Source organism: Psittacula echo (genome assembly GCF_963264785.1).
Source record: "Psittacula echo genome assembly, chromosome: 12".
NCBI classification, from domain to species: domain Eukaryota; kingdom Metazoa; phylum Chordata; class Aves; order Psittaciformes; family Psittacidae; genus Psittacula; species Psittacula echo.
The window spans coordinates 4,680,238-4,695,509 of record NC_137747.1 but is presented as its reverse complement, the minus strand read 5'-3'; the positions used below and the strand labels follow the sequence as shown (position 1 = coordinate 4,695,509).

The 15,272-nt window shown below is 39.8% G+C and overlaps 1 protein-coding gene across 6 annotated transcripts in view; it reads left to right on the top strand.

The window, feature by feature from the left end:
- Positions 1 to 14,761, top strand: part of NCOA3 (nuclear receptor coactivator 3) — an 83,642-nt gene extending 68,881 nt beyond the window's left edge. For 2 of the 6 annotated variants that reach the window (XM_080628217.1, XM_080628218.1), the window contains 11 exons: positions 308 to 443; positions 1,570 to 1,758; positions 2,270 to 2,509; positions 3,780 to 3,906; positions 5,900 to 6,071; positions 6,826 to 7,122; positions 8,251 to 8,355; positions 8,836 to 9,061; positions 9,642 to 9,816; positions 10,362 to 10,503; positions 11,514 to 14,761. In XM_080628217.1, the coding sequence (XP_080484343.1) occupies positions 308 to 443; positions 1,570 to 1,758; positions 2,270 to 2,509; positions 3,780 to 3,906; positions 5,900 to 6,071; positions 6,826 to 7,122; positions 8,251 to 8,355; positions 8,836 to 9,061; positions 9,642 to 9,816; positions 10,362 to 10,503; positions 11,514 to 11,525 (1,821 nt within the window). In that variant the 3' untranslated portion in view covers positions 11,526 to 14,761. The remainder of the gene's footprint in view (positions 1 to 307; positions 444 to 1,569; positions 1,759 to 2,269; positions 2,510 to 3,779; positions 3,907 to 5,899; positions 6,072 to 6,825; positions 7,123 to 8,250; positions 8,356 to 8,835; positions 9,062 to 9,641; positions 9,817 to 10,361; positions 10,504 to 11,513) is intronic. The other 4 variants (XR_013957899.1, XM_080628219.1, XM_080628221.1 and 1 more) reach the window with 4 other exon arrangements.
- Positions 14,762 to 15,272: the final 511 nt, after the last annotated feature.

Here is a 15,272-nt window from a genome sequence, read left to right as displayed (position 1 = left end):
CCCTCAGTGTTTTTATCTTTGTAATTTGTGATGACTGAACTGTTTATCTTCAGAGGTGCCTTTTGTTTTATTTATGTGTACCTCCAGTTTCTCCTAATTCTCAAAATCAGCCAAGCAAAATAATCTTAAAAATGTAGCTAAATGGTATCTGAAGTTCTCTGGAAATGGCGAGACAGCTCAAGGTACTGTCATTGAACTGAAACACTCGTCTCCCAGTTATCTTTTAAGATTAGTGAGGAGCTAAATAAGAGCTGAAGGATAGCCGCATGATGGTAAATAACCTTGGTATTTTACTGCATCTTTTCAGATGAATGGAGACTTGGATAATTTGGATGCAATTCTAGGTGATCTGACTAGTTCAGAGTTTTACAATAATGCCATGTCTGCAAATGGAACTAACCTTGGAACAAAGCAAGCCTTATTTCAAGGAAATGCCTCATTGGGTAAGGAAATTAATCTAATATCACTTTGGGTTTAAATTTAGAATTGTCTTCTTGCCTGATGTAAACATAATGCATCCTCAGATCTTGAAGGAGTACTTTCTTGATCTTCAAGGACAAATAGCGTGCAAAAAGGCTAACTATGTTTCATAGGCCATGAAACATAGTGTACATATACATATATATACACATTACATTTAGTGTAATAATGTACACTATTGTCCTAATGTCTTGCAGCACTCATCTACTATAGACACAATGAATAGCATTAAGTTCAGTTCCTTGTTTTATGGTTTCTTCTGAGTTTGCCTGACATAGATTTCTCAAAGACATTAGGATAACCTTTTTTTGAGTTTTTGATTGCCCACTTACGCTGTGAGAAAACACTTGTGGCCTGTAAATTCTAATGAGTATTCCTCAACATCGAGAGGAATGCCCTTGCATTCATGCAGAGGAAGTGGAGTAGGAGGGAATGATAACCTTGCCAACAGAGCAGTGTCGTTGCAGTTGTTACTTCCTTTTATGATGTTGGTCATCTCTTGATTGAATAGGGCAGTAGATTGCTGAGGTAACCTAAGGAGGTAAAACGTGGATAATGAAAAATGTGAAAACAGGTACACAAACACATAAAGCCACTGAGGCTTTTGGCTGTGAAGCCCAGTGATTTCTGGGTTAATTAGCCCACCGCTCAGGGACATGTTGTGTCTGGATTCAGCCTGTTCCAGACAGAAGCGTTTGACTTGTTTCTGTCTCTGTCTCTTCTGTTATCCCAAGGCTGGGCAGCCCACTGGTATCTATAGTTACATTTCTCTCTGTCTCTTTCTCAAGGAGTCTGTAGTAGTAGTGTGTTTCAAATTGTTAAAAACATGCTTCATTACAGAACTTAATTTAAAATGCACCTGTTTATGTTTAGGGCCAAAGGGAACTGCATTTGGCTTTTCCTGTAAAAGGTCCTAACTATGTACTTGAAGTATGATTTGTATAGTAAGAACATCAAATACAGAAGCTCTTCCTGGCTTTTTTTAAGATCAAATACCTGTGCCCATAAATGGATCAGACTTATTTAAGTTATTAATGGTACTTTATATTCAAAACATAGTTGCATGAATTTTTTTGCTACTTTAAACAGGTATGAGGAGTCCCCAGGCTATGCAGACCACCCGCCCACCTTTCAGCAGAGCCATGTCTTTAGACAGTCCTGTGGGCTCCAGCGTTCCAGCGAGGAACATCAATGCATTCTCCATGTTACAAAAGCAAAATTTGATGGGTGGAAGTCCAAGAATGATGGAAAACCAGGAAAATTTTGGAGCAAATATGGGTTTGTTGCTCATGTACAAATGTTGCTTGTGTCGTTGTAAAGGAAGAAGCTTTTATGTAAAAAAGGCTGCAGGATTATAATACAAATTTTGGTCAAAAGAAACCTTAAAGAATAATACTTTTACCATAAGTATTATAAATACTTTTAAATTATTATCCCTAGCTGTCCACTATATGTGTATTATTACCAGTACTTTACGTTCAGTTAGTAGTTAAATTATTTTATGCTATTTTGAGTTTTATATGTAACATACATTTTGGATATATAGAAGGCAAGAAAGGGTCATAATGGCAGTCATTAATATTTTAAAATAGATTAATACAATTGTTTGATGCTTTAGAACTTGGCAGAGTAAGCTTGAGATTCTTTTGTAGGAGTTCAGTGAATTGCTCTGTTGTTGACAGGTGTCCTTGTTGGTAAAACAAACCCAACCCCCCTTAAAACAGATGAAATCCAAAGCATGTAATGTATTGTAGTTGAAAATTATTGTATTTTCTGTTCTTCATTACAGTAAGTGCTCCCAACAGGAATGTAGTGATGAATCAGCATCAGTCAGGAGACTGGGGTTTGCCAAACTCGAAGGTGAACAGATTGGACCCTACAAATTCTGCTTCGATGTTGAGAGCAGGACCTGAGTTCAGCACGGCCCTTCCCAGACCCACGATGGGTGCCTCTATGCCAGGGCTGCCTGTTCGCTCCAACAGTGTGCCTGGCACAAGACCAATGCTGCAGCAGCAAATGATTCACATGCGTAAGTTCCTCATGTACTGTCCTGCTTAGCACAGACTCATTCGTTTTGTAGTAAGCATTCATCATCAAATCTGTTTGGTTTTGAGCAAACAGTAGCTTTTCAGCAAAGGCCTTTGAGGTAAAGACTGTTCTTGTTCCCAGACTGGGATATGTAATGACTTTTTGGTGTTCTTTTTGTTTTCTTCTGGTGATATCTGTGTGTTTCATACACAGATGATTCATGCCATTTGTGATTATATTTGAAGATACTACCATCCTGATTAATTTATTGTGTTTGATATAGATGTTTTTCTGATGTTGACTTCATGGTAATCAGGGTTTTAAAGCTTTAAGTATTTCAAAATTCTTCTCACATGGAGTATCCATATTTGATACAAACCCACACTGAAATGCAGATTCTCTTTTAAATATTCATGTTTAATAGGAGTAGATAAGCTGCATGTCTAAAATATGAAGAGTCTTACAGTATGTTTTTTTTCCTGTTTTATCATTATAACAGCAGGCTAGCTTGGGGCTGAAGTTGTCCTGTCTGTCGTGCCAATGCCAGCATGCCCCAAAAAGGCCAAAATAGAGGGCGGCATTCCTTTTTTCTGTTCTGATCACAGAAGGCTAACAGGGCTGGTACCAGTTCTCTTAGACAGACTTACTATTTCAATATGACAGGTGGATACAAGGCTAAATCAGGAAGAAATTTATGCAGTCCTGACTGAGTCAGAATCCCTCAACTTCACTTCCTAGAAACTGTTATTGCTGGAGATTTCTCCAAATATTGGGAAATAATAGGATGACAAGCTCTCCTGAGTAGTGCTGTTTGTCTAGGTAGCAGGAAGATCATACTACTGAAGAGCCAATTGTTATGTACCTTGTGATTATTTCAGTGTTCTCTATTCTGGAATTAAAAATGCCAAATGTTGTTGTCACTATGACAGTGTGTGTTTGCTAGTGCCCAGATTTCATTGGCCAGAAACCTCATTTTCTTTGGATGTAAAGTTGCTGTATCTATCAAGTTCCTATTTAAGGGCTGAAGGATTCTGCGCTAGCAGGGTAGCAGCTTTAGATCCACACTGTCATATTTAAATCTGTGATCGATAAACTCCTGAAATTATCTTGAGTGTGAGTTTAGTGTGTATACACTTGAAAACATGCTGAAGGGAAGCTTGTGAAGCCGCCTGACAGTTTGTGTGATCATCCATCACAGTGCTTTATGTGAACACTGGGAGAGCAAGATGACACCTTTTGCTTCTAAAACCCACACATGTTTTATCTCACAGGGCCAAATGAGATGAACATTGGCATGGGGGGGAATCCATATGGACAGCCAGGACCACCTAACCAGCCAGGAGCATGGCCTGACAACATGATTTCCATGGAGCAAGCGTCGCGGGGTTCACAAAACAGGTAGAATTGGGGAGGGGTTTAAGATAAGTTTAAATACAACTGTTCACTGTTTGTCAGAATTTAAGACCTAGAAAAAAGAAAATAACGTAGCATTGTCCTGGGTTCAGCAGTAGCAGTCATTTTTCTTAGTAGCTGGTGCAGCGCTGTGTTTTTGACTTTGAGCCTGGGAACAATGCTGATAAACACCAATGTTTTTAGTTGTTGCTAAGTAATGTTTACTCTGACCAGGACTTTCTGAGTCTCATGCTCTGCCAGGGAGGAGGGGAAGCTGGGAGGAAGCAGAGACAGGACACCTGACCTAAACTAGCCTAAGGGGTATTCCATACCACAGCATGTCATACCCAGTATATAAACTGGGGGCAGTTACCCGGAAGGGCTAGATCACTGCTTGGGTCAGGCTGCATATTGGTCAGCGGGTGGTGAGCAGTTATATTCTCTCCCCTTGTTATTTCCCTTATCATTATTATTATTGGTGGTAGCAGTAGTGGGTTTGTGTAATACCTTAGTTACTGGACTGTGTTTATCTCAACCCATGGGAGTTACGTTCTTTTGATTCTCCTCCCCATCCCTCTGGGAGCAGGGGGAAGAAGAAGGGGTGGGGGGGAGTGAGCAAGTGGCTGTGTGGTTCTGAGTTACCAGCTGGGCTTAAAATCACAGCAAGAATGCACAGTGGAGATAACAGGTTAGAGTCAGAATCTGCTTCCATTTCTGCTGCTGCTGTGAATCATAGAATCACAGAGTGTTTTTGGTTGGAAGGGATCTTAAAGCTCATCCAGTTCCAACTGCCTGCCATGGGCACGGACATCTTCCACTAGACCAGGTTGCTCAAAGCCCCATCCAATGTGGCCTTGAACACTGCCAGGGATGGGTGTCCTGGGTTCAGCAGTAGCAGTCGTTTTTTTCCTTAGTAGCTGGTGCAGTGCTGTGTTTTCGACTTTAGTCTGAGAAAAACACTGATAACACCGATGATTTTAGTTGTTGCTAAGTAATGCTTACTCTGATCAAGGACTTTTCAGTCTCATGCTCTGCCAGTGAGGAGGGGTGTGGGAAGCCGGGAGGAAACAGAGACAGAACACTTGACCTAAACTAGCTAAAGGGGTATTCCATACCACAGTACATCATGCCCAGTATATGAATTGGGAGCAGTTACCCGGAAGGCTGAGATTGCTGCTCATGTCGGGCTGGGTGTCAGAGGGTGGTGAGCAATTGCATTGTGCATCACTTGTGTTTGCTTTCCTTTTCGCCTTTTAGTTTTATGTTCTCTCCCCTTGTTATTTCCCTTATCATTATTATTATGGGTGGTAGCAGCAGTGGTTTTGTGTTATACCTTAGTTACTGGACTGTGTTTATCTCAACCTGTAAGAGTTACGTTCTTTCAATTCTTCTTCATATCCCTTCAGGAGCAGGGAGGAAAAAAGGGGAGGGGGGGTGTGAATGAGCAGCTGCATGGTTCTGAGTTACTAGCTGGGCTTAAACCACAACAATGGGGAAGCCACAGTTTCTCTGAGTCTGAAGCACAGTTTCAACTTGTGCCAGAGTCTCACCAACCTCACAGTAAAGAATTTCTTCCTAATATCTACTCTAAATCTCCCCTCTGTCAGTTTAAAACCATTCCCCCTTGTCCTGTCGTTACATACTTCTGTAAAAAATCCCTGTGACACTGGGTATCTCTTAAGCCAGCTCCACAAAAGGCTTTGCTAACAAAGTGAGTCAGTCCTTATGTAGGGAGGCACGGAGAAAAGAAGTGGGAAGATCTGTTATTGTGTCTTCGTGGCACATGCAGAAGCCAAGAGAAAGCATAATCTGTGTGTGCTTAAGGGTACATGACTGTTGACTGGACTTTTTAGGACCTGAATTAGGGACTTATGTTTTGAATCTTACTTCCATCTTCTGGGTGGTTACAGTACTTAATCATCTCTAGGGCAATTATTGTATAAAAACTATGTGTTTGCCTTTATAGTCCATAATGGCTGGAATGTTTTTATATTTCTAGACAATTGGTTAGAAACTCTTTGGATGACCTCTTATGTCCAGCACCAAATATGGAAGGCCAGAATGATGAAAGGGCACTTCTGGATCAGCTGCACACCTTGCTGAGTAACACAGATGTCACAGGGCTGGAAGAAATTGACAGAGCTTTAGGAATTCCTGATCTCGTAAACCAAGTAAGTAAACAGCGATTTTGGCCATTTATTTTCCAAATCCCGTATTATTTTGTTACTTGAAAAGAAAATGAAGAAGGCCTCCTCATTTCCTCTGTCTCCTCACTTCTTTGTCTTGATTTACCTAAATCTGGCTTTGGAAGCATCTACACTGAGTAACGATTTTCATTGGACAAGCTCAGTATTGATTATCTTTCTTGTGCATTACAAAAAGATAAAATGACATTTTAGTTTATTGTAATATGCCTTGTGTATAGGGTGGTTTTTTTGGGTGCAAATTATTATAATTCTATAAGCAGAGAATTGTGTTGGGTTTCGTTAGTAAGCTGTTGTCAGCTGAGCTTGGGTTTTGAGATGTTTGACTGGCAGTGATGTGTTAGGGAGTAGGAGACTTCTATCTCCTCCAGTCCTTGAATTTGCATGGCTAGCAGATAAGGAAAAGAAATTCTGTGAGTAATTTGGAAGTTGCTGAAAACCACAAAATCACACTGTCATTTGTGCAAATAGCAGTCTGAAAGTGTGGAATGGCTTGAATATGCCTGTGTAAGCAGTGTGCAACAGAACTGAGTTTTAAAGAATTTATTATTATTAATAATTTTTCGCTTGTCTGAAGACAAAACCAATAGTTGTCTGTCCATGCTGTGTTCTACCCAAGAAACTATTGGTGGTTGTATGCTGTGTTACCTTTATTGTTTCGTTAGGAATTCCTACTTTAAAAAATATACTGCTAGTGAAAACACTTTTGTATCTGTTGAAGGGACAAGCTTTGGAACCCAAACAAGATTCATTTCAAGGTCAGGAATCTTCAGTTATGATTGACCAGAAGCCTTCGTTGTATGGTCAGCCCTATCAAGGGCAAGGGGCAGCAATGCCAGGAGGTTTTAGTAACATTCAGGGACAACAGCCATCCTTTAATTCAGTGATGAATCAGATGAGCCAGCAGAGCAATTTTCCACTCCAAAGTATGCATCCTAGAGCAAACGTGATGAGACCTCGAACCAATACCCCAAAGCAGCTCCGCATGCAGCTCCAGCAGAGGCTTCAGGGGCAGCAGGTAACGTCTTGCTCCTGCATTTACACTTTCTTCTTGTTTCGGAATGGAATCAGGTGCACACTGAATTGTGTTGCTTCACAAGTAGGAAAATTGACATTACAGCAGGTGATTGAAAGGATGGATCTTTCATTTTGACAGTGCCTTTCACACCGAGCGCCTAATGGCTGTAGGAGTGAAAGAACTTTTATTAGGACAGTTGTTCCTCCTTCATCAGTCTCCTTAGCTACAGAGGGGACTGGTGCCTGCAGCACACATTACTACTGCTACTTACCACAGTTCTCTTGTATGACACAGCCCTGAATGATCTCTTCATCTCCACATTCAGATTTAGTGTTTTTTCTGAATCTGACTGATACCATTAAGCGGGCAGCTGCATTTCTCCTGTTAATCAAATGTTACTTCTTTTTCAGTATGTTTTCTAACCAGTCATTTGGGCTGATTGAAATCGGATTTGCTTTCTATGTGTCAGTTTGCTGTTATTTTAGGGTATTTTCTTAGGATGAAAGGTGAGAGAGTAGATACAGCTGAACAGATCTTAACACTGGGTTAAAGTATTGCTTAAAAAATTGCTGCATGCATTGACTTCCCCATGTGAAGATGCAGTCCTGATATCCAATATAATGTACAAATAAAACTTGGAAAACTGAGAGAATGCTGTGTGACATAGAATGGCAATGTTTGATCCTTAGGAAATTCCGTGTTCTCTCCTGGTTTTCTTTGACAGGAATTCAATCTGTATGGCTTTGGGGTTTTGTGAGTGTGAGGGAAAGAAACTGAACTTTATTATTTCAAGCAAAGCTGGTGGCTATACCCTTCTGCCTGAAATGTGATTTGGAACAACTAGGTAACCTGCTATATATATTAGTGCTTAAAGAGCACTAATCTCAAGGGAAGACAGAAATAAAGCCGGTTACTGCTGTGCTGTTTGGAAGGATTTTCTTTTTGTGTGTGTTTGAGCTGCTTAACCAAATAGCTTGGTACTTCAGGTACATCAAGCAAGGCAAAAATTAACCATTACACTTGCTGGATTCAAGAGGTCTGTGAAGACTCTGTTTTGGGGGAATTGTCATTACTTTGTTCAGATACTGGTATTTTGAAGCTAATAGTGCAAAAATGTCTTTTTCCAAGTTTATGAATCAGACCCGTCAAGCGCTTGAAATGAAAATGGAAAACCCAGTCAGTGGTGGTACCTCAGTGATGAGACCAGTTATGCAACCACAGGTGGGGTCACAGGTAAGTAAGTACACCAACCATCTGAAACAGTGAATTTTAAATAGACATGTCTTGTACATGTCTGTTTAGAACTTGCACCTTCTTTCACTGTTCCGCAGCATTCCTTTTTTGTTTTGTTTTGTTTGTTGCCCTGTACGATTAAAAGAGTTGGGTTTGTACCTCTCTCACTGAGATTTCAGAGGGCTTCGTTCATGAGGACAAGCTGCCAATAAAGTGTGCCAATAGTCTTTTCCATGTAGGATGTGATAGCTAATGTACTTTGTCATTTGATTAGCACTAACGGCAACTTAATGAAAGCCTTTGTCTGATATTCTGATTATTTTTTTTGTACTGGCTGTGGGTTTTCTTATCTTTCTGTTCTGGTAATGGATCTGCTGGGACTCAGAGTTAGGAAGTGTGTAGGTGGTTTGATTGACACTGACACAATTTCATTTGTAAAAGTGTTTTCTAATATGATTTTTCTTTTCTTTTGCGGGATAGCAGCAAGGTTTTCTGAATGCTCAAATGGTGGCTCAGCGTAACAGGGAGCTAATAAGTCATCATTTTAGACAACAGAGGATGGCAATGATGATGCAGCAGCAACAGCAGCCTCAGGCCTTTAGTCCACCACCAAATGTGACTGCCTCAGGAAGCATGGACAGTGCTTTGACAGGCCCACCAATGCCTCAAGTTCCTCCACAGCAATTCCCCTATCCACCTAATTATGGTACTAGTAATACTGTGGATTTTTTTTGTCTGTTTAGTTTTCTTTTCCCTTTCTTCATCCAAACTACCTAAATACCAATAATTCTGAAATATGGAAAATACTCTTACAAAATACTTCCTTTTTGCTTTCGCATCATTGCAAGAAAAAAGCCTAAAAGTACTAGATGTACTGTTCAGCCTGGAGAAGGCTGTGTGGAGACCTCATAGCAGCCTTCCAGTATCTGAAGGGGGCCTATAAGGATGCTGGGGAGGGACTATTCATGAGGGACTGTAGTGACAGGACAAGGGGTAACAGGTTGAAACTTAAACAGGGGAAGTTTAGATTGGGTATAAGGAGGAAGTTCTTTACTGAGAGGGTGGTGAGGCACTGGAATGGGTTGCCCAGGGAAGTTGTGAATGCTCCATCCCTGGCGGTGTTCAAGGCCAGGTTGGATGAGGCCTTGGGTGGCAGGGTTTAGTGTGAGGTATCCCTGCCCATGGCAGGGCGGTTGGAACTGGATGATCTTAAGGTCCTTTCTAACCCTGACTATTCTATGATTCTATGAAAATTGAAGTGTCTTGTCTGTCCTTCCTTTTTAAAGGGATGAGCCAGCAGCCTGATCCTGCATTTACCAGAGTATCAAGCCCTCCCAACCCAATGATTTCATCAAGAATGGGACCCTCTCAGAATCCCATGATGCAGCATCCTCAGACAGCAACAATGTACCAGTCCCCTGAGATGAAGGGCTGGCCATCGGGAAGCATGGCCAGGAGCAGGTGAAGTGTACATTTATAACCTGTAGCTCAAAAACTGTATTTGGTTGTGTTCAAAATAGAAGCTATGTTAAGTAGCTTGTAGTAGGAAAAGGATTCAGAAGAGGAGAAAAATAATTGTATCTCTAGTTTCTGTGTTGCCCTTGAGCCTGCTCTGGTTTAGGAAATTAAATGTCTCGTGTATGTCCATTTATTGATGTTGGACCTCTGCAGTCTTTGTAACTGTAGCCGGATTCAGTCTTTGAATAATGAAAAAAATAACCTAGGGTAATACAAAAGTTCTCAGTAGTATTACAATGGATGGTGCAGCCTAACAGAAGCCTCCAAAGTCATTACAGCAGGAAATGCACAAACACTTCTGTGTGTTCCTGAAAATTCAGAGTTCCTTTTGGGAGGGGAAATTTCTGTTTCTACATTCAACAGGTATTAGGCAGAAACAAATGTAGAAATAGTTTTGTCTTTCAGGCATTGACAATGGGTGCAGGGAAGGCAATATCCCAATGTGTAAGGTTCTTGAAGGTAACTTTATTTATCCTTTTGTGCTGCAGTTCTTTCCCCCAGCAGCAGTTCAGCCATCAGGCCAATCCAGCAGCATATGGCATGATGCACATGAATGGCAGTAGCGGCCATATGGGACAGATGAATATTAATACCATGCCAATGTCAGGGATGCCTATGGGTCCAGACCAGGTAAGCTGTATGGAAACGTGGTTGAAGGGATCTGTTGACTCTCTTCCCATTGAGAACTATTTGCTTCAAGCTATTCCTCTGGCACAGTCCTGTTCTCAGTTATACTTTTTGTACCTACATCTGTGGACCTACCATTTGTATGTCTTGAGATACCTCATTTTTGATATCCAAATCAAATCCATTGGTAGCCCAAGCTGTATGCTGTGATTAGATGCTGACTTTGAAGGATCAGAGGTAGGATCAGGGATTATACCACACAAAGCATGTTTAAATACTTCTGGAGCCTTGAGAAACCCCAGAAAGCAAAACATGGAGATTATGAAAAGCATCTTCAGCAGATGTAGAAGACTCTGTAGAACAGCTTTCATAAGTCGGACCAAGAATCGTGGTAGTACAGTGTTCTCCTCTTGGCAGAAACTGCCCCTGAGACTTACCCTTAAAATTCTTTAGAAAAGCTTGTGTGTGCATAGGAAGAAACCATGGAAAATTTAGGCCCCTTATTAGAGGGGAAAAATGAGCTAGTAACAGTCACTGCAGGGAAGACTGAAATGATGAATATACTTCTGCTGTAATCTTTCCAGAAAATGTCAAGGGATGAGCAACGTAAAACTGAGATAAGCTAAATTTATTTAAGTAGAACATACCTCGTGAAATTTTGTGTAAGGAAGCGCCCAAAATAATCTGAGGACTTCTGGGGGATCAGGAACGTATTGGAGGATTTTGATCTAACAAATACCTTTGATAAAGAGGGAAAAAATAAGGTGACATACCAGATTTTTCCAACCCTGTGTGTCACACTGTGAAGGTACACAAACAACACATTTAGGAGGTTTTGGGATGGCATTTTTTCCTCTATGGATTTATCTCCAAAGTGGAGCACTAAAATGCTGTTCTTCTGCTTAGAAATTGTCTGTCAGCACTTTCCTCTTCAAACTGCACTATGTTGACCAGTTTTTTTCAGCAAAGGTGTTTTTTATTTTCTGGTGATTATTTCTCCTTTTCTTTAACAGAAATACTGCTGACACCTAGAACCATCTCTTCACACAAGAATGTGCTGTATTAATGATGCAGTAGTATTATAAAGCAAAGCTACGCATTCTTCATGGCAACTAACCCTGGCCTTATGGAAACAAGTGGGTTTTCCTGTTTATCACCATGATGTCACAAGTTAGTTCAAGGGACAAAAGAACCCAATGCAAAAAAAACAACCCTTCAAAAAATGCTTTTTAATAGAAGCAGTCTCTCTTATTACTGCATATCGTGGTGTACAAAAGAAGGTCATAAGTATTTTTGGCGCTCTGCCTCTAGAACTGTGAATTAGGCAGTGGCGGGTTAGTAGATACGATGGGTAGAGTCCTGGTTACCTTATCTAGCCATTGTGGCTACCCACAGCTCTTTCACCAACTACAGGCCGACAGAAGTGCCTGGAGAAGTCACAGTGGTAAGAAGTTTCTGATTTCTCTAGTAACAGTATCTGACAGAGAATGTAGTTCCTAGCCTTGACTCTTTGATATTAATTCCTGAATATAAATGCTGCTTTTAATCTCTTACCCCAAGTCAGGATTTCCCAAGCAAGGTATTGGTGCAGCATGAATTGGCACATACTAGTCCAAAATCCTGTCCGTTGCAGCCATGGGGTAAAAAGAGAGGGTAATAAATTTAAATTATTTAAACACAATTGTGACTAATATTTACATATTGATGTGCAGCTGAGTGCACTTTATGAAAGACTATATAATGGATTAATGCAATATCTTTGATAAGGACTTAATATGAAGGTAAGGTGTACTCATGTTCCTTCTCAAACACAATCTCGTAAGAATGATTTGAAAAGACTGCATAATGTAATGTTTTCTGTGTAGGGAAATTAGAGCAATAATCCTTCATCTTTTGAAAACAACTTCAGAAAACTCAAGGCAAGGCACTGCAGTCTGAATCAGAGTTTTGCAGCCTTTTTGTGAATAAATTTTGTAAATATGATCTTTAAGATAATGTATTATATATATGACTTTTGTAGGTCACTAACTCATTTTTGCAGAGTTTGTGAAGCTAAATATTTAACAACATTGATTTCTGTAAACTCAGTGTAGTTGAGGTCCAAATAGAATTTTCTTTGGTTTTAATTAAATTTAATGACTTTGCAGCTGGGTGACTTTGGCCCACAGCTTTCTCCTCTTTGGTCTTCAACACTTCATTTATTTTTACATCTTTAACACATAGCTTTTTATAAAAGACCAGTTGTTAAAACGCTTTCTCCACCTGTGAGCACTTTGTTGCATTTCTTTTTACATAAGGCAAATTGACAAAAAAGGCTCTGCATTGTGAGGTGTTCTGACTTGTCATGGCAGTCATGTCTTTCTAGAGTATGTTGCCTTTTCAGTTGATGAATCTGGATTGTGGTTTCTTTGGTCAATTTTAATGAAATCTAAATGTTCTTCAAAACAAGTTTGTCTGTTGCACATACCTGTTGTTACATGACATCCAGACACCTATACAGATATTAAGCTGTGCTTTATTTAACCAAATGTCTGCACCTCACTGGATTGTTCAATCATAATGAATGTATTTTCTAAGCAGGTTTATCTTGTATCAGTATTTAAGTCTGGTTACAAATGCATTCCTGTTACTTGCTAATAGGTTCCCCCCCTCATCCCTCTATTTTGGTTCCTTGATACGAAGAGCCCTTTGGAGTTTTTTCAGTTTTAGGCAGTTCCAACAAGTCAAACCTCTGAACTTCCATAAGGGATGACCCAGGAACACTTAACATGTGTGGTGCTTTTGTTCTGTTGTTCTCTTGTAATGGAAAACTGACTTCTCCCAAGTGAGCAGAATAACCTAATCTGAGTTCTTGATTGCTTCTTCTTGGACCTGTAAGCAAGAGGTGGGTTTATTGCTCAGAATATTCAGTGATCTTCCATTTTAACAAAGTAACTAACTTTAACTAGAAATATGCTCCAAAAGTTCATCCTTAGCATACAACCAGTTGTGTTCCAAAGGGAATGTAGATTCAATCGATTTACTTTATGCAACCTTCTCTCTGCAGTTAGTACCGAGTATATAGGTTAGGGTTAGTATTTATTTGAAATCTTCAGTCCAGTTCATGTGTTTTTTAATGCAAAACTTTTAAAAGCTTAAGCAACTTTTATCTTTCTTATTTTGTAGAACATATCTCTTTGTTAAGTGCTGCCTATTGAAGCTGGAAGGCAACAATCCCTTGCTTTCTATATCAAATCAGAGTAGAACAATCTTTATATTTTGTAGTTGTTCATGATATTGATGGAAACTACAAATCCCAGTTGCTTTCATCAGGTGAGCTCTTAGACTATCTACTAATTTATACATCCTGCCCTCCTAGTTCTTTTTAAATGAGTGATTCTATTTATACATCTGTGTATAACTGGTACCTGACTGACTGATATTAGAAAGAACCATCATTTTCTCATCTGTGGTCAGAATGTTGGCGCTTTCCAGTACTTACTTTTTTGCTGAATCCAAAGATTTTTAGTTTAAACTTGAGTAAGGGGGGAAGAGGGGCATTTCTAAAGTGCATCAATGACATCTTTCTTGGCAGCACTGATCCTAAATATGACAGCAAGCTTGAAAATCTTACTGCAGGAAATAAAACTGACCTTGAAAGCTGCTGACATTTAATCTCTACCAATTCTGGTTTGGTTCTATAGCAGCAGATTCTTCTGAATGTTTTTAAAAACCAACCTGTTTACCATTTCTCACCAGTAAGAGGACAGTTAACAAGGACGGCCACCTCTGGTCAGTGCTGCCTCATGAGCATCGTCATGCTACATGTCTCTGCTACTCTTTTGGTCACAGAAACATGTTTTTATAGAATTCATGTGTAGTGTTATTTTTTGAATCTTGGCTTAGAATACTGCTTTTAAAGTTAGCAAATCAGGACCATTTTTCAGTCATAAGACAAAACTATTTGAATGTTGTACCAATCAGCACACGTTTTATTTTAGGATTTCTGTGCAGACTACCAGATGACAGTAATACAGCAAGATGAAACATGGAATTCTGAGAGCAATATTTAAAAAAATCTCAGGAGAAGGCATACAGTATTGAGAATTGCATTTAAGTTTAGTTTACATGATAAGTATTGCTTGAAATATCTGTATCTTTATTTTGCAAAACAGAAAATCATGGGACTGATCTATAAAGAGTTGGTTGTAAGGTATTACTGCTCTTCTGATTTTTGTGTTTGGATGTTAATAATAATGTAAATAAAGGTTTCTATTTAAAATCAGAACTTGGTGACGCAGTGTTTTAGCTGTCAATACATTAAGGCTGATAACTGTATCCTGGAAAGGTCAGAGAAAGTCCGGTGCTATTACTGAAGAAAGGTGGGTATAGCAAATGATTTAATTCCTAGTTGACTGTAGGAGCTAAGGGAGTGGCAATTGGACCTTGCATCTATGAGACCCATTTAGCAACTGAAGTTGCAGTGACACCAAGTGGAATTTATGTCTTTTTCAACTTAAAATAGCAGTCTTCAGCAGAGCTGGAGGAGAAGAGGTTACAGGTTTCCCATAACTTGGTAAGAACCTACCTTTCACAAAACACCAGCTACACTGTGTCCTTCTTACAAGGCCCAAGGCTCAGGTTTCTGCATAAGGGACATGGCTTACCAGGAGTAGCCACACTGCCATGCAGGACTGTGAAAGTCACACCCTCATCTTGTCACAGACTACAGGCTGAACACAACAAAAAGGTAAGTGCAGATTTGTTTTAATCTAATCTAGTGTTCTCTGTGC